The sequence below is a fragment of the Colletotrichum aenigma genome (genome assembly GCF_013390185.1).
Source record: "Colletotrichum aenigma strain Cg56 chromosome Unknown KSG_Cg56_contig02, whole genome shotgun sequence".
NCBI classification, from domain to species: Eukaryota; Fungi; Ascomycota; class Sordariomycetes; order Glomerellales; family Glomerellaceae; genus Colletotrichum; species Colletotrichum aenigma.
This window is the reverse complement of record NW_023500908.1, coordinates 3,708,859-3,736,855: the sequence shown is the minus strand read 5'-3', so window position 1 is coordinate 3,736,855 and position 27,997 is coordinate 3,708,859. Positions and strand designations below refer to the sequence as shown.

Genomic DNA, 27,997 nt, shown 5'->3' with positions numbered 1-27,997 from the left:
ATGCCAGAAACCTGCTCAGCGCCGTCTGGGCAGAAGCCCTTCTCGTTCGGCCTCGATCCGTGGACCCTCGCCTACGTTGTTGTACCGATCATCGCCATCACCCCGCTTGCGACCTACATCATGATTCCTATGCTGATGCGAGGCATCGGCTCGCTGTTGGGCTGGTATTTGCGCAAGAAGACGGAGGGGAGACGGGCCCAGCTTCTCGAGCTTATGACTGCCGAGCAGCAGGCTTTCTCCCAAGCTCGATCGGTATCCAATAAGACCAATGTGCAGGCACAATCATCTGGAAGCTCTACTGGAGGAGAAAAGGACGCCAACTGGACCGGGATAGTCGGCTTTTTCCATCCTTTTTGGTGCGTCGACCTTAGAAGAAAGTGAAAGGCGGCGACTAACAAGACGCAGCAACGCTGGAGGCGGCGGAGAGCGAGTCCTCTGGGCCGCGATCAAGACCACCCAGGAAAGATACCCGAACGCTCTCTGCGTCGTCTACACTGGCGACCACGAAATGAATAAGCAGTCCATGCTCGCGCGTGTCAAGGTTTGTGCCTCCAATATCCATCCCCTCTTTCCGCACTCACACAGTGTCTCAGACTCGGTTCAACATCGACCTCCACTCCCCGACCATCAACTTCTGCTACCTGAGCACGAGACACCTCGTCCTGGCCTCGACGTGGCCTCACTTCACGCTCCTTGGCCAGTCATTGGGCTCAATGATCCTGGCGTGGGACGCCTTTCAGCTGTTGGTTCCCGATATCTTCATTGACACCATGGGCTACGCTTTCGCTCTGGGATTGTGCAAGCTCCTCTTCCACAAAGTACCCACCTGCGCATACGTGCACTACCCGACTATTTCGACCGATATGCTGGAATCACTCGACCCCAAATCTACAACCGGAACGCAAGGTGTCAACGCCGGCAAAGGCGTTGGCCTGCGGGGCACGGTCAAAAAGACCTACTGGCGACTGTTTGCAGCGCTGTATTCCCGCGTTGGATCCACTGTTGACATTGTGATGACGAATTCGACTTGGACGCAGGGCCATGTCCAGAAGCTCTGGGGTCCGCATCGCCAGGCCAGACATCGCACCAACCCGATTGAGGTCAACTACCCCCCTTGCGCCGTTGAGGAGCTCGAGGAAGCTGTGGAGGTATCCGAAGCCAGTGAGAAGAAGCGGGAGAAGGCCATGGTCTACATTGCTCAGTTCCGCCCTGAGAAGAACCATCAACTCATCATTCAGTCCTTTGCCGAGTTTCTCAAGACTAACACAGAAGCCGCCAGGGACGCGAAGCTGGTCCTGATCGGTAGTGTTAGGGATGACCATGATTCCAAGAGGGTGTATACGCTGCGCCTCCTTGTCAATGAGCTCAATATTAAGGACAGAGTTGAGTTTCACTTGGATGCGTCCTGGCCTGAGATCTTGGACTGGCTGCGCAGGGCGTCTGTGGGCGTGAATGGCATGTGGAATGAGCACTTTGGCATTGGCGTGGTTGAGTACCAGGCTGCGGGTCTCATCTCTGTTGTTCACGACAGTGGAGGTCCCAAGCTTGATATTGTGGTCGAAGTCGATGGCCAACCTACTGGTTAGTGACTCTTTGTGACCTTTGGGTGTGCTAGCTAACAGGACTGCAGGTTTCCATGCCACCAACGTCAAAGAATTCGCAGAAGGCTACGAGAAGGCCCTTTCCATCAAGGACACGCTTCCTATCCGCCTCAGAGCACGACAGTCAGCCAAGCGATTCACTGAGACAGAATTTGATAAGAAGTGGATCGCCCAGATGGAAAAGCTCGTGGCTATGACGCCCTAAATGCATTGCTCTTAGTTGTATCTCTATATGTACCGATAGACTCGAGGATACCCCTTTCCTTCAGACACCTCAATAAACATGGAAAACGTTTCTAGAATAAGAAAACGGTCTACATCATCATGTCATGCATCTAGACAGTAAACGCGCCGCTGTTCTTCTGCCGCGGCTCGCTGGCCGCTTCAAAGACACCATCTTCAAACTTGATGCCCTGCACCGCGCTGCGGCCCTCGGGAACCCAAGTGACGACGTGGCCCTTGTCGATCATGCTGGCAACGGTGTCGTTATCGAAGGGATACTCAAAGGTGACGGTGTTGGGCATGAGCTGGTCGTGTAGTCTCGGCTCGCGGAGGGCCTGCTTCATGGTCTGGCCGTGCTCAAGAACGTGCCAGGTGACCTGCGCCGTGGAGCTGATGATGCGGGAGCCGCCGGCCGCGCCGACGGTGACGTAGAGCTTTCCGTCGGGATTCTCGACGATGATGGGCGTGATGGACGAGAGGGGCCGCTTGTTTGCGCGGACAAAGTTCGCGGGGGACGGCTCGAAGCCGAAGGCGTTCCGGACGCCGGGGATGGAGAAGTCGTTCATTTCGTTGTTCCTGGGGACGTTAGTCGGAGTAAGGGCTGGAAAGGGGTCAGTAGTGGGACGTACAGGATGACTCCGGACAGCGGGTCCATGATCTGGGCGCCGAAGAGCAGGTTCACGGTGGTCGTGAGTGACGTGGCCATGCCTGACTTGTCTGCGGTCACGATGTGCGAGGTTCCGAAGCCTTCGCTGGAGTACATTCCGTGGGGGTCGTACTTTTCCACCGGCTGCGTCTGGTTGTCGAGGATGCGTCCTCGCATGCTCTTGGCCGTTGCCTCGTCGATGAGAGCGTCCTCGTACGGTCCGATTCCCGCCACAAAGTCTGGATCGCCGAGGAGAGAGCGTGCGCCGTAGGCAAAGCGCATAGCCTCATCGAAACGATGCACGCCGAGGGTCACGTCGTCGCTCTCCGAGGGGTCGAATTGCTCCATGATCTTGAGCGTGTTGAGGGCTACAGCACCGCTGGCGGGAGAACCGATAGATGTCAGGCGGTAGCCGCGGTAGGTGATGTTCAGGGACTGGCGGGTGATGACCTTGTAGGATTGCAGGTCGTCGAGGGTCATTGTGCCGTTTGTGGCGCGGACCGTGGCGACCATCGACTCGGCGATGGGTCCGCTGTAGAAGGCTTCAGGGCCTTCCTCGGCGATCTTGGCGAGCGTACTAGTCGTGTTAGATGTAGTTGGTTTCGTAGATTATGAACTACTTACGCTCCATATCTCTTGCGATAGATGATGTCGTCGAGCTTGAGAAGCGTTCCTATCCCGCTGTTAGCTGACTGTGAACACCATTTGAGAAGCTTCAGGCGTTAGTTACCATCAGGAGCAAACTCTTCGGCCCAGACAGGATCCTCGACAAGGAAGTTCTTCTGGTTCTCGATAGCTGAAGCCATATATCTGACCAAGTCCTCCGAGACTCGGAATCCACCCTTGGCTAACAGGGCCGCCGGAGTTACAACCGTCTTCCATGGAAGAGACTGCACATTCGTTAGGTGAAGTTTCACAGTACCCCAAGAACCAAACTTACGCCGTACTTCTTGTGGATGTATTCCAAACCACGAACTTCGCTCGGCACGCCCACAGCCAGGCCTCCGTACACACTCCCCTGGACGTTACCCTTGTACATGTCCTGGAATGCAGCAGCGGGCGCCGACTCCCTGAAATCAACAGACTCATAGTTTCCGTCCGAGTCCCTGATGACAACGAAACCGCCACCGCCAATTCCCGAGTGGTACATGCCCACAGTTCCCACGCAAAAGGTCGTGCCGACCAAGGCGTCTACGGCATTGCCCTATGAAAGCCAGTCAGCATCATCCTTCTACAAGCCTCCGGCAAACTGAACGTACGCCACGCGCGATGAGATCGCGTCCTATCCTGCTGCATTCCACAGACTCGCTCGCAACTGCGCCCGTGTCGCCGCCGTTAGGGTCAAAGACGAATTCCGGTATCGCGGCAGCCGACACAAGCCGCAACTCGACCAGAGCCAGCAAAGAGGCATAGAAACACCGAAATGAGAGAGATGACCCTGGTTTACATAGTCAGTATGAACATGCTCCCAAAAAGGGCTGATCCCACGGGTTGGGACGAACTCACTCATGTTGAAGTGAACAGACACGGAGGTCAGTGAGTCTTCAAGACCGGACGGAAGCTCCGAGAGCCTATCGGCGCAAACGCCGAAGACTGATAAGCCGAAAAAGGGAAGACTTCTACGTCTTCAGCTGTCCAAAGTATTGTTGTCTCTCCGAACTGTCTGGCTGTCTAAGAAAACATAAACAGTCTACCGAACCTCCCGCCAAATCACAACACGGAGAAAAAAAAGGTTGGGTGCGATGGCGAGCTCAAGTCTCCTCTCTCTGCGCCCCCCATTCCGTGTTCGGGGGTGGGCAGGGAGTGGGAAAGCGCCATGACTTATGTCGATTGCGAAAGTGCCCCAGCAGAGACGCTCACAAGGTCTCGGGACGCCGCCGCGGGGATCCACCACCCCCGGGCTTACTGATAAGGGAAGCTAAGCTGCCACACCTGCACCTTGGGACCTGGGGGACGCATGATAACGATCACCTGGCGCGGCTCCACACTGGCGACCAATCAGGCGTAGGCAAATTAAGTAATTCTCAGCAACTTCAGACGGTGATAACTTTTTCTCACAAGTCACAAGCTTCAACTTATTGAATGTCGCAGTACATTGAATTTTGGCTGCAAAAGGGTGCTGCCACAACAACGCATCCAGAGAGTCTGTCCCACTCTCACTAGACTATTACTTATTGCTTGAAAAAATCGGATTGAGTGTACCCCAACGGTTACAGACAGTCACCCAAAAAAACTTTCACCGAACCTGGCTCATGGGTTTGCATCTTCGGTTGCTCCCGAGACTCAATTCATCTTCACTCCGCCCGGCCCTCACTAGCTTCCACCTCACAGCCGACCGCCGCATCCCCGCGGCCTTCACACTTAGAGCCATGTCGACAACAGAGGCGGCTCAGCAGCCACAGCCCGCGGCGCAACCCGCCCAGGACGGCGCCTCAAAACCCCAGGGAGGACAGAAATGGCAGAACAAGAACGGCAACTTCAAGCAGAACGGCAAGCGCCAATTCCAGGGCCAGGGTGGCGGAAGGAGGGATCCTAAGCAGAGGAAATCGAAGCGTGAGAGGAACATCACGGAGGGATCGTCGGAAGAGGTCTTGGCGGCGGATGTGCAAGCGCTCATCGCCTCACGAAAGGACTTGTTCCCTGAGACCGAGGCGAAGGAGGGCGAGGATGGCGCAGTCGAGAAACCTCAAATACCGCTCCCTGACCTCTTCACCGAGATCGAGGTGGAGGTGAAGGAGCTCTCTTCCACGGGTGACGGTCTCGCGGTGCAGCCTCACTCCCCACAAGTCTATGTCGTACCCTTCGTGGCCCCTGGCGACATCGCAAAGATCAAAGTCGTCCGCCACGTCCGTGAGGAAAACTACTCCGTCGCCGACTTCCTGTCAGTGATCACGCCCGGTCCCCTGCGCGACGACTCCCGGATCAACTGCAAATACTTCTCCACCTGCTCCGGCTGCCAGTTCCAGATGCTCGACTACGACACCCAGCTCGCCCACAAGCGCACCATCGTCGAGAAGGCGTACAAGAACTTCTCGCAGCTGCCGCCCGAGCTGGTCCCGACCATCAGGGACACCATCGGCAGCCCCCTGCAGTACAACTACCGCACCAAGCTCACCCCTCACTTCGACGGCCCCCCTGGTTTCCACAAGAAGGGCAGGCCCAGGAAGGCGCTCGAGAAGGTCCCCGAGGTGGGCTTCAACGCCAAGGGCAGGAGAATCGTGCTGGACATCGAGGACTGTCCTATCGGAACGGACGCCGTACGGCTGGGCATGAAGCGCGAGCGCGCGAGGATCGCCCGCGACTTTGGCAACTACACCAAGGGCGCCACGATTCTCCTCCGCGAGAACACCACGCGGTACCCCAAAATCGGCGCAGAGCATCCGCCCGCCGAGCTCCCTGAAGATGCGGTCCGCGTCGAGACAGACACCCATGTCGACATCAAGACGTGCATCTCGGAAGCCACGGGCGCCATGTCGAGCGAGTACATTGACGACTTCATCTTCACGAACCCGGCCAACTCCTTCTTCCAAAACAACAACTCCATCCTGCCAAAGTTCACAGACTACATCCGCCAGCACGTCATGCCGCCCGCGGGCCCCAACCGCGACCGCATAAAGTACCTCATCGACGCCTACTCGGGCTCCGGCCTCTTCACCATCACGCTCGCCTCGCTCTTCAAGGGCAGCACCGGCATCGACATCGCCAAGGACTCGATCGAGTACGCCCGCAAGAACGCAAAGCTCAACGGCCTCCCCGAGGAGCAGTGCAACTTCATGGCCGCCGACGCCCCGGAGCTGTTCAAGCACGTGACGTACCCCGCGGACGAGACGGTCGTCGTGATCGATCCCCCGCGCAAGGGCTGCGATAACGACTTCTTGAGCCAGCTGCTGCGCCACGGGCCGAGGCGGGTCGTCTACGTGAGCTGCAACGTGCACACGCAGGCGCGCGACGTCGGCGTGCTTGTGCGCGGCGACGGGGGCGACGGCACAAAGTACGAGATTGAGAGCCTGGTGGGATTCGACTTCTTCCCGCAGACGGGACACGTCGAGGGCGTGGCGGTGTTGAACAGGGTGGAAAAGGATGCGTAAACAAGGTCAAAAGGTAGACAAAAAGTACACACAAGATACCATCGTCATTCCGTAATGTAGAATAAAAAGTACCAGGCCACCCGGGGAGGTGATTGCATTTATTTCAGGAAACTCTAGTCCGTCTTTTTTGTTTATCGTGGTTTAGGTCTTTGCCTTCTACCTCATGTATCAGGATCTTGTACAAAAGAGATGCGGACCTCTAACCCTCCAATGCCCTGTTATTGGTATCCTCGAGCAGAATCTTCAACGCCTGAACGAGAACCTCGAGAACCTCCGCCCGACGGCTCTTCTTGGCCGCCTCCTTGAGAACCTCAAGACCGCCCTCCTCGATAATCTTCTTGCGGGCGTTAGCCCCAGGTGCACCCTCGGCAGCCACCATGTTGTAAATAATGAAACCAGCCCGGTGACGCAGGTCCTCGTTGTCATCCGCGCACATGTCGAGGACAACCTTGACTCCTCGCTCACGGTCCACAATGGCTTGTACAACGTTCTCGTGCCCTGTGAGGGCGGCGAGAGCGCCACCAGCAGCGCTGCGTGTGCCCTCGTCCTCTGCGTCGGCTAGTGCAAGGAGAATGTGCATGCGGCCCTTTGCCTGGGGGCTACCGTCGGCATACAGCGCCAAGCCTTCGACCGCTTGTACGAGGTTGCAGATGAGTTCGACGGCAGCCTTCGATACGCGCGCGTTTGAGCAAAGCAATTGGTCTTCAATCTGTGGCCAGGCTACGCGGATAATGGCTCTTCTAGTGTCAAGATCGTCAGTCGATGCGAGGTTAGTAAGTGCCATGAGCGCTTCAAAAGTTGGAAGCAGGTCTCGGTGCTCAGCTGCGGGGTCCGGGGGAATGATGGAAACAAGCGGTCTGATAGCTGAAGCTTGAGGATTGGAGCGGCTGCCGCCGAACACAAGAGCCGGGTTGGTGCTGATAAGAATTCGCGCCAGAGCCTGAGCGGCTGTCCGCCTTCCTGCGGCCTCAGTCTCTGGAAGTGTGGCCCACGCCATGAGGAGTAGTTTCACAGCGCCTTGCTGTGCCAGATTTCCACGCAAAGAGGTTGTAACTGATAGGGAATAAATGATAGCGACAGTGAGAGAAAGTGACGCAGGTGAACCAAACTTGCTGTGCGTGACCAGGACCGGGGTGACGCCAGCCTCAAAGACACGCTTGCACCGTTCTGTGACATGGTCGTCGTCGTTGAGGGGATCAGGCCCAGCGCCCTTGCCAGCTGCAGCTGCGTATGCCTTCAGCTGGTTCATCTTCTTGTCCTCCTCAGACAGCTTAGGTTGGTATCTAGTGATATTCACCAAGATACTGAGCGCTCCATAGGTCAAGGGAGACTTTGGCGGGGCGTCCGCCAGCTTCTTGACCAGCTTCTTCAGGAAATTTGGGTTTCCCGCAAGCTTCTCTTTGATGGCTGGCTGGATCGATGCGTACGCCAGGCCTTCGATTGAATGTTGATCTCCATGGTCGTCGTCGCTCAGGAGCATTGATGTGAATCTCGTTGAAAGGTCTTCGATGGTAGTGATTGCCGGTGAAATCTTCCCTTGCCCCTCCTCATTCAGCGCCGGCGCCGGGGGCACCGCCTTCATTCTGAAGTCAGTCAGATCTAGATTGGACGGCTTCAAGTCCGGTTGTTGAAAGGTCTGAATACCATACCCTCAGTTTTGCCAGGATGACGGCTGCCAAGTTTTGGACCTGCTCCGAGTGTCTCCGCATGGCGACGGAGCCCTCCTGGACGGCGTACTCGGGATCTTGCTGCATCTCCTTGGCAATCTGGTCGGGGTCCTGGTCGACAACCTCTTCCAGCCACTCGGTGCAGTACTTGTTCACTGCGTCACGGCACTGCGAGTTCATGCAGGCGGCGTTGAGCATCTCCAGACAGGCGGTCTCGACCTTGCGGCTCTTCCACTTCCTCCTCATCAGGGGGCCCAGGGAGCTGAGGAAGCCCTCGCTGAGGAACAGCTCGGCTGTCAGATCCGGGACGATGGGGAAGGCTGAAGCAGCAACGCAGAAGGCGACAATGTAGTCATCGTAAGTGCCCCTCTTGACCTTGTCGAAAAAGAAGCCCGAGAGCTTCTTGGCACCATCGTCACCGGCGGCCTTGAGATAGGCGGAGGTGGCCACGATGGCGTGTGCGCGGACGATCTCTGGCTGTCTCATGTCGAGGTATGCCAAGATGGTGTCGACGCAGTCGCTGTCGATGAGTTTGCATATCGTGGGTGCGGATGTCTTGGCCTGGATGAGCTGGAGGTCGTCATTCAACAGCTTGGTAAGCTGGTCCAGGTCGCGGATGGTCTCGTCGTCTTCCTTGCCGCCCTCCATTAATCGCGCAAGGACCAGCAGGGTCTCATCCTCTCTCGAGGGCTCCGTCTTGGGAGCGGAGGCGTGGGTGACGGCAGCCATTTGATGATGTGCTGTGTGTGTGTGTGCGTGGCTCAACTGGGAAAATGGTTGAGCAGAGGTACTTGGTGTAGGGTATAAGGTAGATATGTATATTTTAGGGTATTCCAAGTCTGGTGGTGGGTAGGTGAGGACAGACCCGGGACGGAAGAAAAAGTCTAGAAGGAGACGGGATGGGGCGGTAGTCAATATTTGTACCTTTACCTTGACTTTGGAAGCTTAGGGGCGGCGGCGGACTTTGCGGCGCGGTCTGATGGTCACAGGGTGCGGCGATGACAGATGCGTGGAGGAGGCTTGGTCGGTCAATTGCTGAGATAAGAAAAAAGGCAGGAAGATGAGCCCAAGGGGTTTCACAACTCTGAGACTTGCTACTGGCCAGTGCTACCAGCTAGCATGGAGGCAGTTACGTTGATGGGCAAGTTTAGCCACAGAACACGCCGGGTACGTACACGCAAGATGACAGAAAGTGCCAGCCAGACCTAACTAGACCCAGACAGACCTGCGTCTGATGCTCGACCTCCCTCTGACCTCACCTGTTGAATGGAACACCGTTGGCAGGATGCGGCGGGTGTCAAGCTGTTCAACGTCAGGTCTCATCCTCGTCCCTCGTCGCCGTTTCCTTTTTTAGGTGCCACGGGTGCCCCTCCTTGGCCCCCATTCGCAACGCAACATGCAGGGCACCAGCACATACACCAAGCACCTCAAGCACCCCAAGCACGCACTCTAGCACTCAAGCTCATACCGGCGCCGTGCTTTGTGGTTGCATCACAGGGGACCAGTCCAAACCAAACTCTCACTCTTCCCAACCAGCTCCAGAACCCAAACTCAACAGTTACACCGCTCGGCTTCCGCACTCTCCCTCCATCATCCCACCTCAACTTTATCTTCATACCTGCATCCCTTCCTCCCGTCTGCAGAGAGACAACCCCAAGTGCATGAACACCACTCGGCTCACTCTGCTGAGCCCTTCCAGCCCCTCTTGGCCGGCTGACTAGTCAAGCAGGTACATCCTGATAGAGTCCGGCCAACAAGATGCAGCTGCGTGTAGACGGGCGGGGCAGAATGCTTGAATGCACCATGCACACCAACCATCATTGCCTCAGCCCGCCGTCACGCCCCTACACCACTTAACGCGCCCCCACGCCAGACCGCGCCTCGAGCGCTTCCCACCCTGCCTGTACGCAGCACGTAGCCTAGGTAGGTATTTCAGCGAGATGGCGAGTCGAGTCGCAATCTCTATTCACCAGGCACTACCTATGGAGGGTGGCTTTATGCTCTGGCGCAGTAAATTGGTCAAACGCTAGCATACCCAGCATCTGTTCCCAGGAATTGTGCATGATCGCTCCAGATCTTCCCCTTGTTTGCTGCAATGACCTCACTTCCCAATTACCTACTAGCCGCAGTAAATCTCACCAGATACGGAATGGATGTCCAGTGAGATCCCCGGGTCCCTGTGACGCATCCCGCGTGCTGCCAGGTAGTTAGGCGTGCAGTGCAGTGCAGTGCAGTGTGCACCTCCGTCCTCAGCCCGCTGCCCTGCTGGACCTTCGGAGCCTGTTCCCCGGAGCCCTTGCCCGTGGGTGCCATCCAATAACCGCGCTTGCCTGTTCCATGGCGTCGGCCGTGCACAGACCAGCCAGCAGCTCCGTCGTCAGTTATTTCTGAAAGTGAAGCAAGCTTAGTTGCATCACCTTACCTCACACAAACCCCTACCTCTCGCCCTGCCCTTTTTGGTGATACCGCGCCAAGAGACCTGGTTCAGTCTTCCCTCTCGAAGACGTAGGGTAGGGTTGAAAGGGTCCAATTGACCAAGGGGTCTATCCCCCAATACCATTACCAATACCACACATCACACACATGCTGCTCCGCCGGTGACACCTACCCGCGACCTGGCCGCCAGCCGACGAGGCCATCGCCATAGCCCTTCCTCAACATGAATAACGTCGACGCCTCCGACCACTACGAGGTCTCCTCCCACGAGACGACCCCCTCGCTCCTCTCCATCGTCATCGACACGAACCCCCGCGCCTGGGCCGCTCTCAACGATGTCCTCCCCCTCTCCAAAGCCATCGCAAGCATCCTCGTTTTCGTCAACGCCCACCTCGCCTTCAGCAACGCCAACCAGGTCGCCATAATCGCATCCCACAGCAACCGCGCAGTATGGCTCTACCCCACAAAGTCCGAGCCCAAGGCGGCCTCGACGAACGGCGCGTCTGAGGACGTCGACATGGCAGACGCCTTTGCGCCGACCCCGAACAAGTCCAACGCCAACAAGTACCCCCAGTTCGCGCAGATCGAGAAGGCGGTCCTCGGAGCGATACGCGAAGTCATCAATCAGACCACCGAAGCCGACCTCTCCTGTACAACAACCCAGCTGTCAGGCGCGCTCACGCTGGCTCTGTCATACATCAACAAGGCCTCCATGGCGCTCAACGAGACAAACAAGACACCGGAAGCCACCCGCGCGACCTCCTCCGCCCTCACGCGCCTTCATGCACGCATCTTCATCCTCTCTGTCTCCGACTCCGAGCCGGTGCAGTACATACCCACGATGAACGCTGTCTTCGCGGCGGCGCACTCCCAGATTCCCATTGACACCCTCGCCCTCTCTGGAGACGCAACATTCCTCCAGCAAGCGAGCTACATCACCGACGGAACTTTCATGCAGGCAGCCAGTCCTAGGGGTCTACTGAGCTACCTCATGTTCGCGTACTCTGCCGACGCCGAGGCTAGATCCTCCCTGATCCCACCCACGCACCACACAGTCGACTTCCGCGCCGCATGCTTCTGCCACGGCCGCGTGGTAGACACCGGCTTCGTATGCAGTATCTGCCTCAGCATCTTCTGCGACGTGCCTGAAAACTCCGAGTGCCTGACGTGCGGCACCAAGCTCTCTCTCGGGAGCTACGGCGCTAAGCCCGCTGTTGTCCCGCGGAGGAAGAAAAAGAAGAAGAAGGTACTGGCAAACGGCAACATCAGGGAGGAGACGGGTACTCCTGGGGGAACACCACGGCCAGCGTAATGATATATCACGAATGCCCGCTTGGGCCATGTAAAATCAAGAAGTTGCTCAGGACAGGATCAAGCTGAGCAGGCACAGATCCTGAGCTCCAGGACAGGTAGATTTGGCGTTTGGAAAGACGGCGGTTCGGTATCAGCCTTATACATCAATCATCAGCCGGCCTTATTGGCTCACATCATACTCTGGTGCATTTGCAAGTGACTGAATGCAAACTCTCTAGGCGATTGTCTGAAATTCATGCCAGTAGCGCTCTAGGAGCTAAGCATAATGCGTGAAGGGGTATCACTACTAAATATCACTGCGAGAGCCGGCATATCTCATCCGGTCTGGGGATGCTCTCGCCAACCTGGCTCAGCGTCCTGGACGCAAAACAACCGCCACTCCTCGTTCCCCGATCATGTTGGCCAGTGTCACTGAATGCCAATCCAAAAATGGTGTGAAACAAAGTGCGCCCTCAAGATCCTGGGTCAACCCGAATCCGTCGAGCACCTCGCGTGACCTGAGCTGACTCCCCCAGGCGGGACATGACGCATACAGGTTCCTTGTCTGAGCCGCCCATTGAGGCGAGCGCGAAGGAGTCGGTGTTGTGCGCGAAGTACAAATAGTAGCCCGTCCGCGTTTTCTTCACCGTCATCACGCCGATCGCCCCAACCGAGTTGCAGTTTCTGACGCCGGGATGTCCCATGAAGTCGTTTGTGATGAAGGACTCCATGATCGCGTCTTCGTCCCATTCTTCCACGTCTCTTCCGTTTGGTCCCCTGCGGGTGTTGCCGTAGATGCGCTCTGCACATCGCTGAGACGCCATTGTCGTGGCCATGTGCTCACCAGTGCCACTCGTTACGGTTGCAACGCTGACTCCATCCGGGTCATTTGGGTCACAGGGCACGACGGCCGTTCCGATGCCCACCAAAGCAGCAGGGCCTATGCGCCCCCGGTGCTTCATTCCGATGCCACCAGATGATGAACCTGCCGCAATCCGACCCTTTTCGTCGATCGCGATTGCACCCACAGTGTCAGTGATGATATCCTCCTCCTCGAGTTCAGCAGCAGAGAACGGTCTCTTAATACCACGAGGACGACATGCCTGCAGCTGCGCAACAGTGCTGACATGTTTGGCTCCGTCAGACCATAGAGGGGAGTATGTGCCATCACGGTCTCCCTGGTTGAGGTAGTCCCCATCGCTCGACGGAAGGCCTCTCTCTTGCAATAACTGAGTGCGAGACTTATTGGAAGATGGCAAGGAAGCGCCGATGTAGCTCAGAGGTGCTCTTTCTATGCCTTGGCGTTGCGGCAAACTTCGGGGATTCGCCAGTACAGAATTGTCTAGAGGTTGGCTGAGGCCCTGCTCCAGCGCCGGGGAGCCTCGATGCGGGGAGTCAGGTTGGCCTTCGTTCCATGTACCGGTAAAGATAGCGCTAGCATGATCCCGTTGCAACACTTTGGTTGTTCGCGGAGAGCCAGGCACCGGGATGGTTTCATACTGATGGGCGACATCAGATGTGTCGTTGGCTGGTCCTCGAGGCATGCCTTGCTTCGATTTCTCCTCAGCTCGCTTGAGGTCCTCTTGCCATCGAAGAAATCGGTCTCTGGCGTTCTTGGAGACTAGGTAGTCGTTGTGGACTGGCTGCATGCCGTGCTCCTGAGCAAAATTCTTGGCACCCTCGCCGACGAGGATATTGGGCGGAACTCGTCTCAGGGAAAGTGGCTGGTTGCTTTTGTCCAAAATCAACTTGGCAAGGCAGATGGGATTTCGGACGTCTTGAGTGCATCATTAGTCCTGACCTTGCCGCACTCGTTCAATATATACTTACTTGGCACGGCGCCACAAGCACCGCTTCTTCCGAGGTAATCGACGACGGTGGCATCACATTCGACAGTACCGTCCATCGAGAGATTCGAGCCGTAGCCAGCATTCGTGATTTCTTTGTCTTCGAGAACGCGCAGGGCAATTTCAACAGCTTCCGTAGCCGAGGCACCGGACTTCAAGAACTTCATTCCCATTGCGGCAGCACTATCTGGTTAGTCAAGCAAAAAGGCCTAGGAGGAATGACTTACTTGCTGCAAGCCTCCAGGTGAACTCTCTCATTCTGATGGCTGTGGAAGCCCGCTCCGGCATGGATAAAGATGGCTCCAGGGAATCTTGGCTTATGTATCCGCTTCAATACTCGATCGACTGTGCCATCTGTGCCGCCAATTGTCTGCACTTCGGGATCTGCCTGAAGGAGATGGTGGTCGTTGCTCAAAAGATCCGTGGCCGTGCCTGTGGTGGTGTCTAGCGTGGCTCGCCTGGCAATAGCATCAAGGGCTTCCATTCCACGGCAGTTCAGCCCAGCTGCGGAAGCTTGGCCGGCATACAGGTATTCTGATGGGAATACTGGGTCTTAGTCGATATTATCTGGACCGTTGAAAACGACCGTAATAGCTAGATAGCCTGTTGTTTAATGGACCGAAGTAAATGAATGAGCAAGCATGCAAATCGAAAGCAGCCAGCGTTCTAACGACAAGAAGTCCAAGTAGAGGCTCAAAAAAGAAGGGTCTGCTGGATGTGAATGCTGATGGTAGGCAGCCCGGAACCGACCATCAGTCTCCCGAGAGAGAAGATGTGGTAGATGTGTGAAGATGGGGGAAGCGACAAAGACAGATCGGCGGTAAAATAACTCAATGCTAGAGCTTTCGGCTGCAGGTGCGTAGAAGGCTGGGGGCTTCCCGTAGACCAAACAGCTTGATGTTTGGAAGTGGCAGACTGGCTCAGAAGCTTTCGCCTGCTCAGCTTAGACAGGGAAAGTAGGTGATGATGCCGGGGCCCCCCAAGCTCCTGGCTAACATAGGTTATATGCAGGCAGGCCCGTTGGAAATGGAACTGCGAAGTTGCCTGATTTGAGCACTCAAGGACTGGTTGAAGATGCCTGAATAACGACACAACAGCCTCCGTGACTCAGATCGCATGTATGACATCTAACTCCCGCGATAGCTACCCGTGCATACCAACGCGTTTTGCACAACCGCAACTTGGAAATGGGGATGGCCTTTCCCAGCATGGAGGACTAGCGTTGCTTGGAGAAGGAGCAGGCGGGTGCTTACCTAAGTCATTACAGTAAGTTTATACAGTCAAAGCACCACTTAGCACAGTCCTGCCAGCTCGACCTGGGGTGCCTGGTGGGGATGGGTGGGGCACCGACCTCACCATGGCTGGAGAATCCACCACCTCTGATGCACAGCCGCATGTTGGGAGCTTGATCGGTGACAAGGCACACATTTCCGACCACATTGGACATACGTCGTAATCAGCATCACGAGTGCATCGACGACGTCCCGGTCCATCCTCCCACAACCTGGTGCTGCATCTGGGCTAGACTTTAGCCGAGCAAACCTCAATTACATCCAACATGGCGAACCAAACGCCTGCCGTTGTCATGGACAAGTAAGTCAACCAATGTCACCCTGCCCCGCCCCGCATCCCCCGAGGCAGACGTCAGTAAGGTCATCACCAGCTAACAGCTCATCAACAGCGGCACGGGATTCTCGAAGCTCGGTATGCCAATTGCGAATCGATCCCCTTTCGATTAATAGCTCTGACACTATGATCAGGTTTCGCCGGAAACGACTCCCCGTCCTTCGTGTTCCCGACCGCCATTGCGACGAAAGGTCCCGCTGCCGGCAGTGGAGGAACTGGTTCTGGCCGCCCAGCCGTTGCCAACAAGCCGTCCTTCTTGACCGGTGGTGCAGGCCCTGGTGGACACTTGAACTCGAAGCGAGGAACTGAGGATTTGGACTTCTTCATCGGTGATGAGGCAATTGCTGCGTCAGGAGGACCAGGTCAGTGCACACGGCGACGACGAAGGAATGTGCAGCAGCCTGCTCACCGATACTCTAGGCTACGGTCTTCACTACCCCATCCGACACGGTCAAATAGAGAACTGGGTATGGACTTTACGTAACCGCACGAGAACGGGATACTAACGGCACTCAGGATCACATGGAGCGCTTCTGGTCCAACTCTATCTTCAAGTACCTGCGCGTAGAACCCGAAGACCATTTCTTCCTTCTCACCGAACCTGTACGGCACGATTCAAACACATTCTCTCTTGCCCGAGTTGCACAGTCTGGCTGACCTTGACTTAGCCCCTGAACCCTCCCGAGAACCGCGAGAACACGGCCGAGATCTTCTTCGAGTCCTTCAACTGCGCCGGTCTCTATATAGCCGTCCAGGCCGTGCTTGCCCTTGCCGCCTCTTGGACGTCCTCCAAGGTTCACGATCGTTCTCTGACCGGAACGGTTATCGACTCTGGTGACGGTGTCACCCACGTCATCCCTGTTGCCGAGGGATACGTTATTGGATCCTCCATCAAGTCGATTCCCATCGCCGGTCGCGACCTGACCTACTTCGTCCAGTCGCTGCTTCGTGACAGAGGCGAGCCGGATTCGTCATTGAAGACGGCCCAGGAGATCAAGGAGGAGCACTGCTATGTGTGTCCCGATATTGTCAAGGAGTTCTCCCGCTACGACCGCGACCCCACACGCTTCATTAAGCACCCTGTAATCCAGCCTGGTGGCCGTCAGGTCTCCGTTGACGTCGGATACGAGCGTTTCCTTGCCCCCGAGATCTTTTTCAACCCGGAGATCTACAGCTCCGACTTCCTGACGCCTCTCCCCACTGTTGTCGACAACGTCATCCAGTCCTCCCCCATTGACGTTCGCCGTGGTCTGTACAAGAACATCGTCCTCTCTGGTGGTTCCACCCTGTACAAGGATTTTGGCCGCCGCCTGCAGAGAGATATCAAGCAACTGGTTGACGCGCGCATCCGAGCCAGCGAGGTCCGTAGTGGCGGTGCCAAGTCTGGCGGTTTGGAGGTGCAGGTCATTACCCACAAGAGGCAGAGACACGGTCCCTGGTTCGGTGGCAGCTTGCTGGGCCAGACTCCCGAGTTCCGCTCTTACTGCCACACCAAGGCTGAGGTGAGTAAACTCTGGTTGATCGTTACGAAAATGTCTTCTGACTTCGTTCACAGTACCAAGAATACGGTCCCAGCATTGTTAGACGATTTGCACTCCTGGGTGGCCCTGGTGGTTCATAAATGTTGGGCGAATAACATAGAGACTGCGATTCAGGTGTCCACAAAAAAGCTACTCCTAGCACTCCTCCTACTACTTAACGAGAATTCAAATCATGACCATCAGTCATGCAATCCTTTATGCGCGAGCGTGTATCAATGTGTCTGCTTTATATGTTTTTGGGTTTAGCTGTAGACATTGTAGCCGTCTCAACTGCGAGTTATCAGAGACCCGCGATCAGCCAATTTGAGTTCCTGTCTAGCTTCCCCGAGTTTTCTTAAGGATATATCCTTTGTGCCTGTGCCACAGCGACTACTTTGGGGTCTGCCTTATCTCGGCCCCAGTGGTCTCGAGTACGACCTCACGTACAATAACAACAGACACAGAAAAAAGACAACGGCCTCCTTAAAGTCACCCCGCAACTCTATTCTCTCCCCAGACTGCAGGCTAGAAGTTAATTGGGGTCTTTCGACTTCGAGTCAGACTCGAGGTGCACCAGGACCATTTGATCATGTCCAAAAGCTCATCACGCGGCTTCCAGTATGGCTTAATCCAAATTGATCATTACTCATTCCCAGTAAAGGTATGAATGAGAAGCATATCATACACGCTGAACTCCCTCCCAAGTAGGTATCCTTATGAAAACAAACCAACAAAGCTCATCACCCCAACCACCGAGGAAACATAACCGACCGCCGCCGCCCGCCCGCTGGAGACACCCCCTTTTTGTTGAGTTCAGTTGACTCCTCTCGAAACATTTTGTTCAATTATCTGCGTCCCGTGAAGCTAGCCGCTTATTTGCTGTTGTCGACGACGTAGCGGCCGGCGATGGCGCCCTTCTTCATCATTTCGTAGACGTCGTTCAGCTGGCTCAGGCCGACAACCTTGTAGGGGGCGTTGATGAGGCCGCGATGGAAGAAGTCGAGGGCCTCGGCGGTGTCCTTGCGGTTGCCGACGTAGGAGCCCTTGATGTTGATCATGCGGATGACGGTGTCGAAGACGGGGGCCTTGAGGTAGGCGTTGGCGGGCAGGCCGATGCAGACAACGGTGCCGCGGGAGCGGACATACTCTGAGGCCTGCTGGAAGGGCTTCTCGCTGACGGCGAGCAGGATGACGGCGTGGGGGCCGAGGCCCTCGGGAGTCGCCTTCTTGACATCCTCGACGAGGTTGCTCGAGGTGGTGAAGTCGACAAACGCGGTTGCGCCGAGCTTCTTGCACATCTCGGCCTTCTCGGCGCCGCCGTCAATGGCGACAGTGTGGATGCCCATGGCCTTGGCGTACTGCAGGGCGAGGGAGCCGAGACCACCGCCGGCACCGACGATGGCGACCCACTGGCCGGCGCGGACACCGGACTCCTTCAGTCCCTTGTAGACGGTGATACCGGCGCAGAGAACGGGGGCGACGGCCTCGAGGCTGACATCCTTGGGGATGCGGGCAACGTGGGCGGCCTTGGCGATGGCGTATTGCTGGAAGCTGCCATCGACCGTGTAGCCGGAGAGGAGGGCGTGCTGGCAGAGAGGCTCATCGGCGGCCTGGCAGAAGGTGCAGGACAAGCAAGAGCCGTTGAGCCACTTGATACCGGCGTGGTCACCAATCTCGACATCCTTGACGAGCTCGCCGCGGGCGACGACAACACCAGCACCCTCGTGGCCACCGACCAGGGGCATCTTGGTGTCGAGGGGCCAGTCGCCCATCATGGCGTGCAGATCGGTGTGGCAGACACCAGAGTACTTGACGTTGATGAGAACCTCATCGGGACCGGGCTTCTGGACGGGAATCTTCTTGTAGACGGCGGCTGCTATGTGTTAAAGACCAGTCAATGCTAGGTGATCAAGATGTTACATACGTCCTCCGGTCTTCTCAATGACTTGAGCCCATTGCTCGGTTGGGACTTCAGTGGCCATTATGATTGTGTTGGGGTGGTTTGAGTTGTGAAAGGTCTGGAGAAGAGACGAATCTGGGATCTACCTGTTCTAAGACGGAAGTAGATGTTGAGTATGTGAGATGGAAGACTGTTGAGCTTGGATCGCTTGATTTGATCAGACCGGATCAATGGACTGGCGAGGAGGACCTTTTATAGAGATGGGAGCAACATCTCGACCTCGACCAGGACTAGGCGTGTAAGTGAGGTGTAGGGATAGCATGGTATGAGGTATCCCGTAAGGTAGGGGGAGCTCGGTGCGGCGGGTGGTTCGCGTCGTCAGGATGGATGGATGGGTTGACTGAATTGGCAAAGAGTACACAGGTACGTCTGTCAAGCGCACGGCGTATCCGCAGAAAAAGGTGTCGTCTAAGGTAAGGTAGGCAGACGAGCAGCTGGAAGTGAGGTGAGGATGTGGATGTCGTATCAGGGCCGACTGGGCATCCACTGGACAAGGCTAGAGCAAAAAACGTATGATGTTGACGACAGGCCAGGAACCGCAGTCAACGGAGCTTTTACCCCTCACAGTGGCAGCAGAGTTCGAGACACACCCCAAGGGCCAAGCCAAGGCCGGGCGGACGTGGGCCGGATCACCGCACGTCAATCAGGTTGAGGCATTGTTGGAGAAGCGAGAGTCGCAATCGCAGTCGCTGAGGGTTGGGGAATTGTTGGAATTGGAGTAGGTAAGGAAGGCAGGCACTGCTACTGCTGGCTTTCCTGCAGCAGGCCTGCGCTTGCAGTTGATCTCGCTCCACCGGGACGGGGGGTTCAGCGTTCTAGGTTGCGCTCCCTTGCCTTGCCTTGGAAGGATGGAAGCTAGGTACAACGGGAAACACGTTGCCCCGCGCGCATTAAGGACAAGCGGCAGACTGAAGAAGGGCGGCATCTGTGTCTGATTGGTTTGGGGGACTGTCATCAACACAGTGCTTCCATGATGAAGGTACATCTGAGGCGACAGTACGTTTCCCGGAGGAGCAGAGACCAGACGGCGGACGACAGGCGATTCCAGACTTTGGTTCTTCACCCCCATGGACCCTGGACCGGGATCATGGTGTCTGTGGCAGACGACATGCGTCAGGATAGACGACGTGGGGAGAAGGAAGTTTGAGTCTGCAAGCTTCCATGATTGAGTTGGGTCGTTGGGACGGATGCAACGGGGGATGGTCGAAGGAACCGAAAACTCCACCTGACAGCTCGTGGTTGACGTCGAAGCACTGGAGACACTGCAGAGGCCGAATGGCGGGTGGAGAGTGGCCAGCTGCGGCCATGAGCGTGGGAGGTGGACCCATTGGCCGCAGACCATGCTGGTGGTCCTGTTCTCGGGGACAATGATGCCGTAGCGAGGTGGGCGGCCGTCGCCGACAGGTCGGGTTGGGTTTTGTTGGCAGGTGTTTGTTCTCTGGTCTGGGTAGCTGTCACACCGTCACTTACACCCTTCTTCTCCGAGGCGTGTCATGTACCAACTCTGGATCGTCGGCCTGATCTGATCTGATCTGATATCGCTGGAGTGACGACAGTCCACAGAGACGAGGCCGAAAGTGGCGGCGAGCAAGACAGCGAGCGGTGCCCATCTTTCTCGTCGTTTCGTCGGAGAGAGATTGTCGTCGTGAGACGTGGTCATGGATGCTGCTCAGAAATCCCATAAATAAAAAATTGCGCCGTAGGGCCGAAGAACACCCAGAAAAGCATGAGACCTGCTGGGTTGGGGATGGAGAATCACCAGATGGGACGAATGAGATGCGCCCAATGCCATTCGCTGTCGGCGCCACAGCAGAGCAGAAACAGCACCACGCAAAGCCCATTCCCGATTGTGGAAAGTGCCAGGCCCATGTTCCTGGGTCCTCTTTCCTTGTCTTATCGTCTGAGGTGCACCTGCCCGCTCCCCTAAACCAAATCACCTCACCTACCTACTCAATCATCATCACCACGGCTGCTCGTGGAAAAGACCCCTCTAACGTGGAAACCAAGCTTCCCTCTCCTTGAACTGTCCCGAGTAGACAACATCGGAAGCCGCCTTTCCTCGCTGCAATCCCTGCCCTGAGGTTCCATTCCTTCGCCGCCCTAGGCCATTACAGGCGTTGATCGAGCTCTAGTGGGGATCTTTTACAGGGTTCCCAGCGCCGATTGGTGTTGGCAGTCGCCGCAATCTCTCGGCATCTACACGCCTAACCGCTAACGACGACATAACGCCACTATTCCATAGCACCACCCGCGCCCACGCCGCACACCACCGAACCGTCGCTGACGCCGTCTACCGTTCCAGGGCCCGACTCATGCCTCCCGTCCCGTTGTTCCGCTCTGCCGTCACTTTTCAACTTGCCAAACGTCTGTCCACTCGACCACAGCAGCTCGAGGATTGACAGTGACTCGGTATCAGCGGATACCGGCCGCATCTCGATGAATCTGCCCCGTCTGGAGCATCTCATGGATACATACTAATAATACCTCGTATCTGTCTGGATACTCAGAATAAAGGCCCGCAAGCAACCCAGGCAGGCATTTCTCGGCCAAAAGTAACGCAACCCCCATACGACTGAGACGTGTGCTTTTCCCAACGACGTCGTCAATATGGACCCCTCCATCCTGTGGACCTTGACTAAGGCACAGCAACCGCAGAAGTCTTAGTCCGACGTCGCAGGGAGGTGGCTGCGAATAGCTTCAAAGGCCTTCATCTCCGTTCGTCCAGAGGGGCCTGCGGATCATGCACCTCGCAAACCGAGCCCAACACGACGCAAAACACGACTCAACCTGGCAATCTGCCAAATGATAGACACCAGAACCGCGAGCTAATTGTTGCTACCCCAGTATCTTGCAAAGCTTCCCCCACATACATTCTCCATCCCACGCACCACTCGCGGCACAGTGCGATGGCTAGGCCGTCATGCCGGCTGCCTGCCTATCCCGCCTCGCCCGCAGCTCTCCACGACGCTACGCTACGCACGAGAAGACCGCCAGCATTCCCCAATAATGAGGCCGGGCCTCCACATCTTCGCTCGAAGGGAGCTTCACAGCCGGCCTCCTGACGCAGAAAACCACCACCGTGTCTGACACAGTCACCCACAATCGTGGCGGCTACGGATGGGGCCCCGCGATTCTCAAACGCTCCCCCATCTATGCTTCCCCGCATCACACCCTATGAATAGCCAACTCTCACACGCAAGCAGTTGATCCCATCTTGCTCAGCGTGCGACCCCCAACCAACCACCCTCCCTGACGTCTCCAGCTTTGCGGGGAAAGCTCCTGCACCTTGGAACCCTCGGTCAATGTCCATTGCAGCACTCAACTTTGGCCGCACTCCCTCGAACCCCAACACTCGACGCTCTGTACTGTGTGGGTGGCGCACGCCTGCCAGGTTGATCCCCGGATCCGGTAGTGCGGCGGCTTCATGGACGAGCGGAGGATTGCTTGCTGCTCTTGCCGGCACGCTGGGGGTTTCGGCCACCTGTGTTGCCCGGATCGGCAACTATACTCCAGGAACATCCCGGAACAACGGAAGACTCTTCGCCTCCAAGAAGCAGGAGGTAGATGAGAATCTGGGGAGAATGGCATGGCCCGCTTGAACCAAAATTGCGGGTGCTTCAGAACATGCGGAGGTGGTAATATCCAACCGAAGCTGCTTTCACCAACCCGCCCAAAACCCGAGCCGCATCGCCTGCGTCTCCTGCCAGAGGCTCCAGAAATCTGACCCAACGACCTTCTGTCTGCGTCGTTATCCAACCAACGAAAAGTGCCAGAGAGTCGAAAAGACCATGCATTGCAACCTACGTCGGACTGAACCCCGCCTCGTCAGGTTTTCTCGGCTCTTGTCTTCGCCAACTTTACGGACGTTCTGAGCACAATCATTCCTCCGATTCAATCTCCGGGGTGCGCGATAATTCCTCTTCCTAGCAGGCTTACCACTATCCTGGGGGGACTGGTTGAACATCACGATTCAGATTACTTTTCTTCGGGGCCTCCTGCACTTACTAAGACTGGAAGGAGGCCAGCGCTGATCAGACCCAAATGTTGCCGTCCGCGCCTACTTGCAAACACGATGAGACGCTGTCATCCCCTTATCGGCATGGCGAATTCCTTCGTCTCAAGTACTCCAGGCACCATTTCCAATGGATGAACCCTTAAAGGGCTGTGCGTGACCTTGCACTTGGACTTGATGCCCATCATCCTATGATGTGTTTCGGCAAGACCACTCGGTCTTGCAGCCTGAGCTGAGCTAGCCTACGTTGACGGTTGTAACAAAGTTATTAGCGAAAGATTGTGACATGTGTAGGGGCTGATGTCAAGCTGAAGGATGGAAGCAATGCTCGAACAGGAACAAGCTGTGACACGCCCCAGCTTCACACAAGACCGCCTGAGCTGAAATATACTTCATTCGACAGTGGCGGCTGAGCCCAGCGGATTGGCTGAACCGAGGAGGCGAGGGATTGTCAAACGTGAAGTAAGGTTGAGTCGCCATCCACGCATAACCGCGCGGTCGACTGCGTAAGCGGAACAAAAGCTTTGCCATCTCCCTGATGTAACTTGGCACTCACGAAGACAATCGCCGACTGGCTCCTGAAGATGAACCTGGCTGCGATCTCCCGCGCTGTGGAGCCTGCTAGCGTCCTGAGGAAAAGCCAAGCCCATTCTGCAGGGTACTTATATGACAAATCCGGCTGAGCGACCAATAAGAATTGGATCGATAGCTCAGTGGTAGAGCGAGAGATTGCAGTTCTACGCAGTTATCTCTAGGCCCCGTGTTCGAACCACGGTCGGTCCTGTCCTTTTGCTATTTCCATTCTAGGATTGTTCAATAATCATCCAACGCCAATCTGAGCCCAGTTTTTTGCAAACTTCAACTGTTCTTTCTACCTGTTTGACGAAGAGCATACTGTTCAGGGAGCGGGTCGCACGCACAGGCGACAATGCAAACAATACAAGTGATCTGAGCTCGCATCGGATGCCTTTTAAACACGAATGGCACGCACCATCTCCGTCATGCGGGGACTTGGCGGCCCCCCGCCTTCTTACTACTGTAGGAGTAGGTCTGTACAGCTCAGCAAAAGGTCTCAAAGTCTCTTGTGTGTCGCGGAACTGACGGGCGAGCCTAGAATATCCGTCACATTGAGACGGCGAAAGCTACATGGCATACCCCTGGCAAAGATGGCCCGTGTAGGGAACGCTACGATGGCGATGCATACACCAAGGTCGAGCGGCCCAATCGTATGCGTCCCTTCTGGCGATGACCAGCGGCCTCCAAACGAAACGAATGGGAGGCATACCCCAAGTTCGGAGGGTCGAACCTAGCCGCGGTCTGAGCAGGCAGCCTTCACATGTGCCGCTCGGTGATGGTTGAAACGGGTTCAGTTAAGACGATGTTACTCCTGCCTCCTGTCCAAGCTGGCGGTCGAGCGTTTTGCAGCAGTAGTAGTGTGTGGTGACTGACATCGAAATATCATTGTTCTGAATCTGCCATTCCATTTCTTATTCGATTTCCCAGTTCAAATTCCCTTCTTTTCCGGAGAAGCCACACCTGTCAAACGATCGAGACAAGACAGGGAGCTTCGATTTTCCTGCCCTAAGCCAAAGATGGGTTTGCTCGAGAGCTTGACGACCGCTAATCCCCTTCACGTCGCGGGCTACGTGTTTGGGGCATACGTCCTTCTCCTCGTCTTTTACAGAGTCAGAATCGAGTACCTGATTAAGAGGAGCGGCGGTGTCAGGGCACCAGTCATTGCCTCCAACCCCGTAACTGGTAGGCACGAACTCCAGGAGCTTCCCCGCTCCTGTTGTTGGCGATCACCAACCGACTAACACCAAAAAGCCATCCCAGTCTTTCTGCGTATTGGACAGTATCAGCTCAGACATCAGCTCCTCGAGGGGTTCAACTCGCTCTACAATGTCGCCACCAAGGAGTCTCCCAACACCATTGAGATTGGCTTCACCGGAAAGCTGCGGTTCCTGATTACCAAGGAACCGGAGCACATTAAGACGGTCCTGACGTCGAAGTTTGCGGACTTTGGCAAGGGCCCGATGTTCCACCAGGTCTGGTCACCGTTCCTCGGCGATAGCATTTTCACGACCGATGGAAAGACATGGCAGGACAACCGGTCGTTGATCAGGCCCATGTTCATCAAGGATAGAGTCAGCGATCTCGCCATCTTCGATAAGTGGTCCAAGGCCATGATGGCCAGGTTCCCTGCTTCCGGTGTGACCTTTGATATCATGGACTTGTTCTACCGCATGACGTTGGATGTCACGACCGACTTTTTGCTGGGACACAGCGTCAACAGCTTGAGCAAGTAAGTTTCCATGTTCTGTCTAGGTTTGCGAGGTGCGACTGACACGACCCGAACAGCCCGAAGCATCACTTCGCCCACGCCTTCAACGAAGTGCAGAGCTACCAGATGTTCTACACCATCATGGCGTAAGCAAGAAACTTCCAGTAGTCTTAGGCTTGACTAAAAATTCCAGCCCCTTCGAGTCCATTCTTCCCCATGGCAAGTACAAGCGTGGCATCCGAGTCATTGAGGAGTTCGTGGTTCCCTTCATCGAGGAGGCACTCGCGCTTCCCCCTGACGAGCTCGAGAAGCTGTCGAAGTCGGACAAGGACTTCACTTTCCTGCACAACATTGCCCGCTTCACCCGCGACCCCAAGATCATCCGAGACCAGCTCATCGCCATTCTGCTCGCCGGACGCGACACTACCGCTGCGACGCTCTCCTGGACAGTCTACGAGCTCTCCCGCTACCCTGCTACCTTTGCCAAGCTTCGCAATGAGGTTCTCTCCGCAGTTGGACCAAAGAAGCAACCTACGTACGAAGACCTGAAGAACATGAAGTACTTGACAAACTGCCTCAACGAGACGCTGCGTCTGTACCCGGCAGTACCGTTCAACGTGCGCTCAGCACTGACCACGACGACCCTGCCCGGGCAAAACGGAGGCCCCGATATTGCTGTACTGGAAGGCGACTCCGTCGTCTACAGCACGCTGGCCATGCAGAGGAGGCGGGACCTGTACCCCGAGGTGTCGGAGACGTTCGCGGACCCGGCCATCTACAGCCCCGAGAGGTGGGAGAACTGGACGCCGAAGCCGTGGCAGTACGTGCCGTTCAACGGCGGGCCGAGAATCTGCGTAGGACAGAACTTTGCCATGACGGAGATGGCTTACACATGTGAGTTTGCTGCGAACCTACCCCCCACCACAGCAGAAGCTAACCGTTGCCGTGCGGCAGTGGTGCTATTTTTGCAAAAGTACGACAGGCTCGAGTACAGGGGCAATTGGAGCGAGCAGGTGCTCAAGGCGGAGATTGTGGGCGCGCCAGGACACGGCGTGCCGATTGCGCTCCGCGAGGCGGTCGATGGTGAGATGGCGTAAGCGGGAGGCGTGCTGAAGAGACACAAACCCCTGAAATCGGGGAGACCTGTGGAAAGAGAAAACTACAGACGCGATGTTACCGGCACTGGATCTGTTCGGAATCTGCGTTGGAAGGGGAGGCCTTTTGATAAGGAGGTGACGGTCCGTCAAGCCTTCACAAGGATAATGGGATCGATAGTTTGATCGATGACTGGATAACGATGGGCAGGTAGTATTTTCTCCATGGATAAATGGAATATAAGGTTTCAAGATTGAATATGACGATCTGCGTGTTGTTCGCCTTGTAGATCTGCGATGCCTGTCATGTGCAGCCTCGTGGGCCTGTTGTGTTGTTCAGGGGCAGGCCGGCCATTGGTTGCTGGAACAGACTGACTTCATGTCCATCCATCGTATCTGCTCGGTTACCAGTGATAGCTAGTAAATGTGGCTGGCGAAAACCTCCGAACGACTAGAGATAGCTAGTGGTTTAGTAGAACTTCAAGTCGCTGACAATACGCGTGGAAACCGCGTCAACGGGCTGAGCTCTTCATTTTAGACGTGTCGAACGATGACACCACACATGAATACACAAGCAACGCCGCCGGGAAATCGAGAGCTACAAGCCCACCGGAGGCTAGGGCAGGCGATGGCATTGTTTACCACGGTTAGCCGACCCGGAGAACAGACGATTGGATCCAACATGCAGCAGATCAACCGTCACGGCGGGGGAGAAGACTGAGAGGGCACAGAAAGAAGCAGAGAAAGCGCAAACAGGGACCCCATGCAGGAGCTCATTTCGCGACCGAGTCGTCAACCCCCGGTCTAGGCGGGCGCACGGTCGACGATGCCGCTAAGAAGCGGGCAAACAAGACTGGTGGCGGGTGAAGAGCAAGAAAGGTGAAGGCGGCACGTATCTTTGCGTTGAAGGCCAGGGAGCGCCGCTGTCAAACATGTCAGGGTCCGGATTCCGAGCGCGGCGCTCAGGGCTCCTTTTCTTTGCTTATTTCTTCCCACGGAAAAGAATAACGTGAACCCCTGCCTGTGCATTGTCTGCAGAGCTGTTTAGTTGACCGCTCACTGACGTCTGGCATATTGCTTTTTTGGGAGGCCAGGGGTGGAAAGAGATCCGGTGATGGCGCTGTAGGGTTTTTTCCCACCTGAAGCCACTTTGGCGATGGGTATGACGAAGTGAGGTTATGCTTGATGCTTGCTGCTGCTTGGGCCTCTTGGGGGGGAGATGACGGTCTTGACGGACTAGGATGTGGTGGAAATCACTGCCGTCGTTTTCAGCATTGGTGACCTCAGTTGGCCGAGGCTGGTTTCTTCAGTGACGATGTGAAACTGACGAGCTTGGGCAGTTCTTTGTTCTGTTGTTGCATCAACGCGGGTGGTGTTAGTTCTTCAGCCTGCGTACGGCGTCACTGCAGAAAAACGGTCGGTCTGCTGGAGATTTTCTGACAGCGACCCCCCCATCTTCGAACGTGTTTGATGAGGGGAAGCGACGTGATTGGACTGCCGCAGCCAGACCGCCTTCGACACCCCTCCCGGCTGCTGTGCGTGGTGGATTTGTGGACTTCAATGTGGGCTTGCATCGCCGTTTTGGGAAGAAAACGGACAGGGTGGGTTCAGAAAAGAGCAGTGGTGACCCCCCCGCTCACCGGTAAGCTGGATGATTCACAGGGGGTTCCTGCTTGCCCGTCACACTGCAGGTGTGCTGAG

At 56.1% G+C, this 27,997-nt stretch overlaps 9 protein-coding genes across 9 annotated transcripts; 5 read left to right on the top strand and 4 right to left on the bottom strand.

Annotated features, from left to right (window-relative positions):
* alg-11 (GDP-Man:Man(3)GlcNAc(2)-PP-Dol alpha-1,2-mannosyltransferase) lies at window positions 1-1,806 on the top strand (the record flags this gene model as incomplete). The annotated part of the gene is made up of 4 exons (XM_037318326.1): window positions 1-356; window positions 406-541; window positions 594-1,581; window positions 1,631-1,806. The coding sequence occupies 4 exons, from the start codon at window positions 1-3 to the stop codon at window positions 1,804-1,806; spliced, it is 1,656 nt and encodes a 551-aa protein (XP_037182645.1).
* A 130-nt stretch (window positions 1,807-1,936) lies between these two features.
* Window positions 1,937-3,979, bottom strand: CGCA056_v003068 (Glutathione hydrolase proenzyme; the record flags this gene model as incomplete). The annotated part of the gene is made up of 7 exons (XM_037318325.1): window positions 1,937-2,399; window positions 2,453-3,046; window positions 3,094-3,142; window positions 3,200-3,359; window positions 3,410-3,673; window positions 3,729-3,907; window positions 3,976-3,979. The coding sequence occupies 7 exons, from the start codon at window positions 3,977-3,979 to the stop codon at window positions 1,937-1,939; spliced, it is 1,713 nt and encodes a 570-aa protein (XP_037182644.1).
* A 2,071-nt stretch (window positions 3,980-6,050) lies between these two features.
* TRM2 (tRNA (uracil(54)-C(5))-methyltransferase) lies at window positions 6,051-6,557 on the top strand (the record flags this gene model as incomplete). The annotated part of the gene is made up of 1 exon (XM_037318324.1): window positions 6,051-6,557. The coding sequence occupies one exon, from the start codon at window positions 6,051-6,053 to the stop codon at window positions 6,555-6,557; it is 507 nt and encodes a 168-aa protein (XP_037182639.1).
* A 199-nt stretch (window positions 6,558-6,756) lies between these two features.
* On the bottom strand, window positions 6,757-8,953 carry rng3 (Ring assembly protein 3; the record flags this gene model as incomplete). The annotated part of the gene is made up of 2 exons (XM_037318323.1): window positions 6,757-8,133; window positions 8,207-8,953. The coding sequence occupies 2 exons, from the start codon at window positions 8,951-8,953 to the stop codon at window positions 6,757-6,759; spliced, it is 2,124 nt and encodes a 707-aa protein (XP_037182638.1).
* Window positions 8,954-10,883: 1,930 nt separating this feature from the next.
* tfb4 (General transcription and DNA repair factor IIH subunit tfb4) lies at window positions 10,884-11,972 on the top strand (the record flags this gene model as incomplete). Its single annotated transcript, XM_037318322.1, has 1 exon — window positions 10,884-11,972. The coding sequence occupies one exon, from the start codon at window positions 10,884-10,886 to the stop codon at window positions 11,970-11,972; it is 1,089 nt and encodes a 362-aa protein (XP_037182637.1).
* Window positions 11,973-12,426: 454 nt separating this feature from the next.
* TASP1 (Threonine aspartase 1) lies at window positions 12,427-14,284 on the bottom strand (the record flags this gene model as incomplete). Its single annotated transcript, XM_037318321.1, has 3 exons — window positions 12,427-13,730; window positions 13,784-13,983; window positions 14,028-14,284. The coding sequence occupies 3 exons, from the start codon at window positions 14,282-14,284 to the stop codon at window positions 12,427-12,429; spliced, it is 1,761 nt and encodes a 586-aa protein (XP_037182636.1).
* Window positions 14,285-15,358: 1,074 nt separating this feature from the next.
* Window positions 15,359-17,047, top strand: arp-3 (Actin-related protein 3; the record flags this gene model as incomplete). The annotated part of the gene is made up of 7 exons (XM_037318320.1): window positions 15,359-15,393; window positions 15,482-15,504; window positions 15,561-15,788; window positions 15,847-15,893; window positions 15,943-16,029; window positions 16,095-16,928; window positions 16,982-17,047. The coding sequence occupies 7 exons, from the start codon at window positions 15,359-15,361 to the stop codon at window positions 17,045-17,047; spliced, it is 1,320 nt and encodes a 439-aa protein (XP_037182643.1).
* Window positions 17,048-17,818: 771 nt separating this feature from the next.
* adh-11 (Alcohol dehydrogenase 1) lies at window positions 17,819-18,928 on the bottom strand (the record flags this gene model as incomplete). The annotated part of the gene is made up of 2 exons (XM_037318319.1): window positions 17,819-18,819; window positions 18,871-18,928. 2 exons carry the CDS (start codon window positions 18,926-18,928, stop codon window positions 17,819-17,821), a joined length of 1,059 nt encoding a protein of 352 aa, XP_037182642.1.
* A 5,582-nt stretch (window positions 18,929-24,510) lies between these two features.
* On the top strand, window positions 24,511-26,299 carry CGCA056_v003061 (Cytochrome P450 52A13; the record flags this gene model as incomplete). The annotated part of the gene is made up of 5 exons (XM_037318318.1): window positions 24,511-24,676; window positions 24,746-25,223; window positions 25,280-25,348; window positions 25,396-26,096; window positions 26,157-26,299. 5 exons carry the CDS (start codon window positions 24,511-24,513, stop codon window positions 26,297-26,299), a joined length of 1,557 nt encoding a protein of 518 aa, XP_037182641.1.
* Window positions 26,300-27,997: the final 1,698 nt, after the last annotated feature.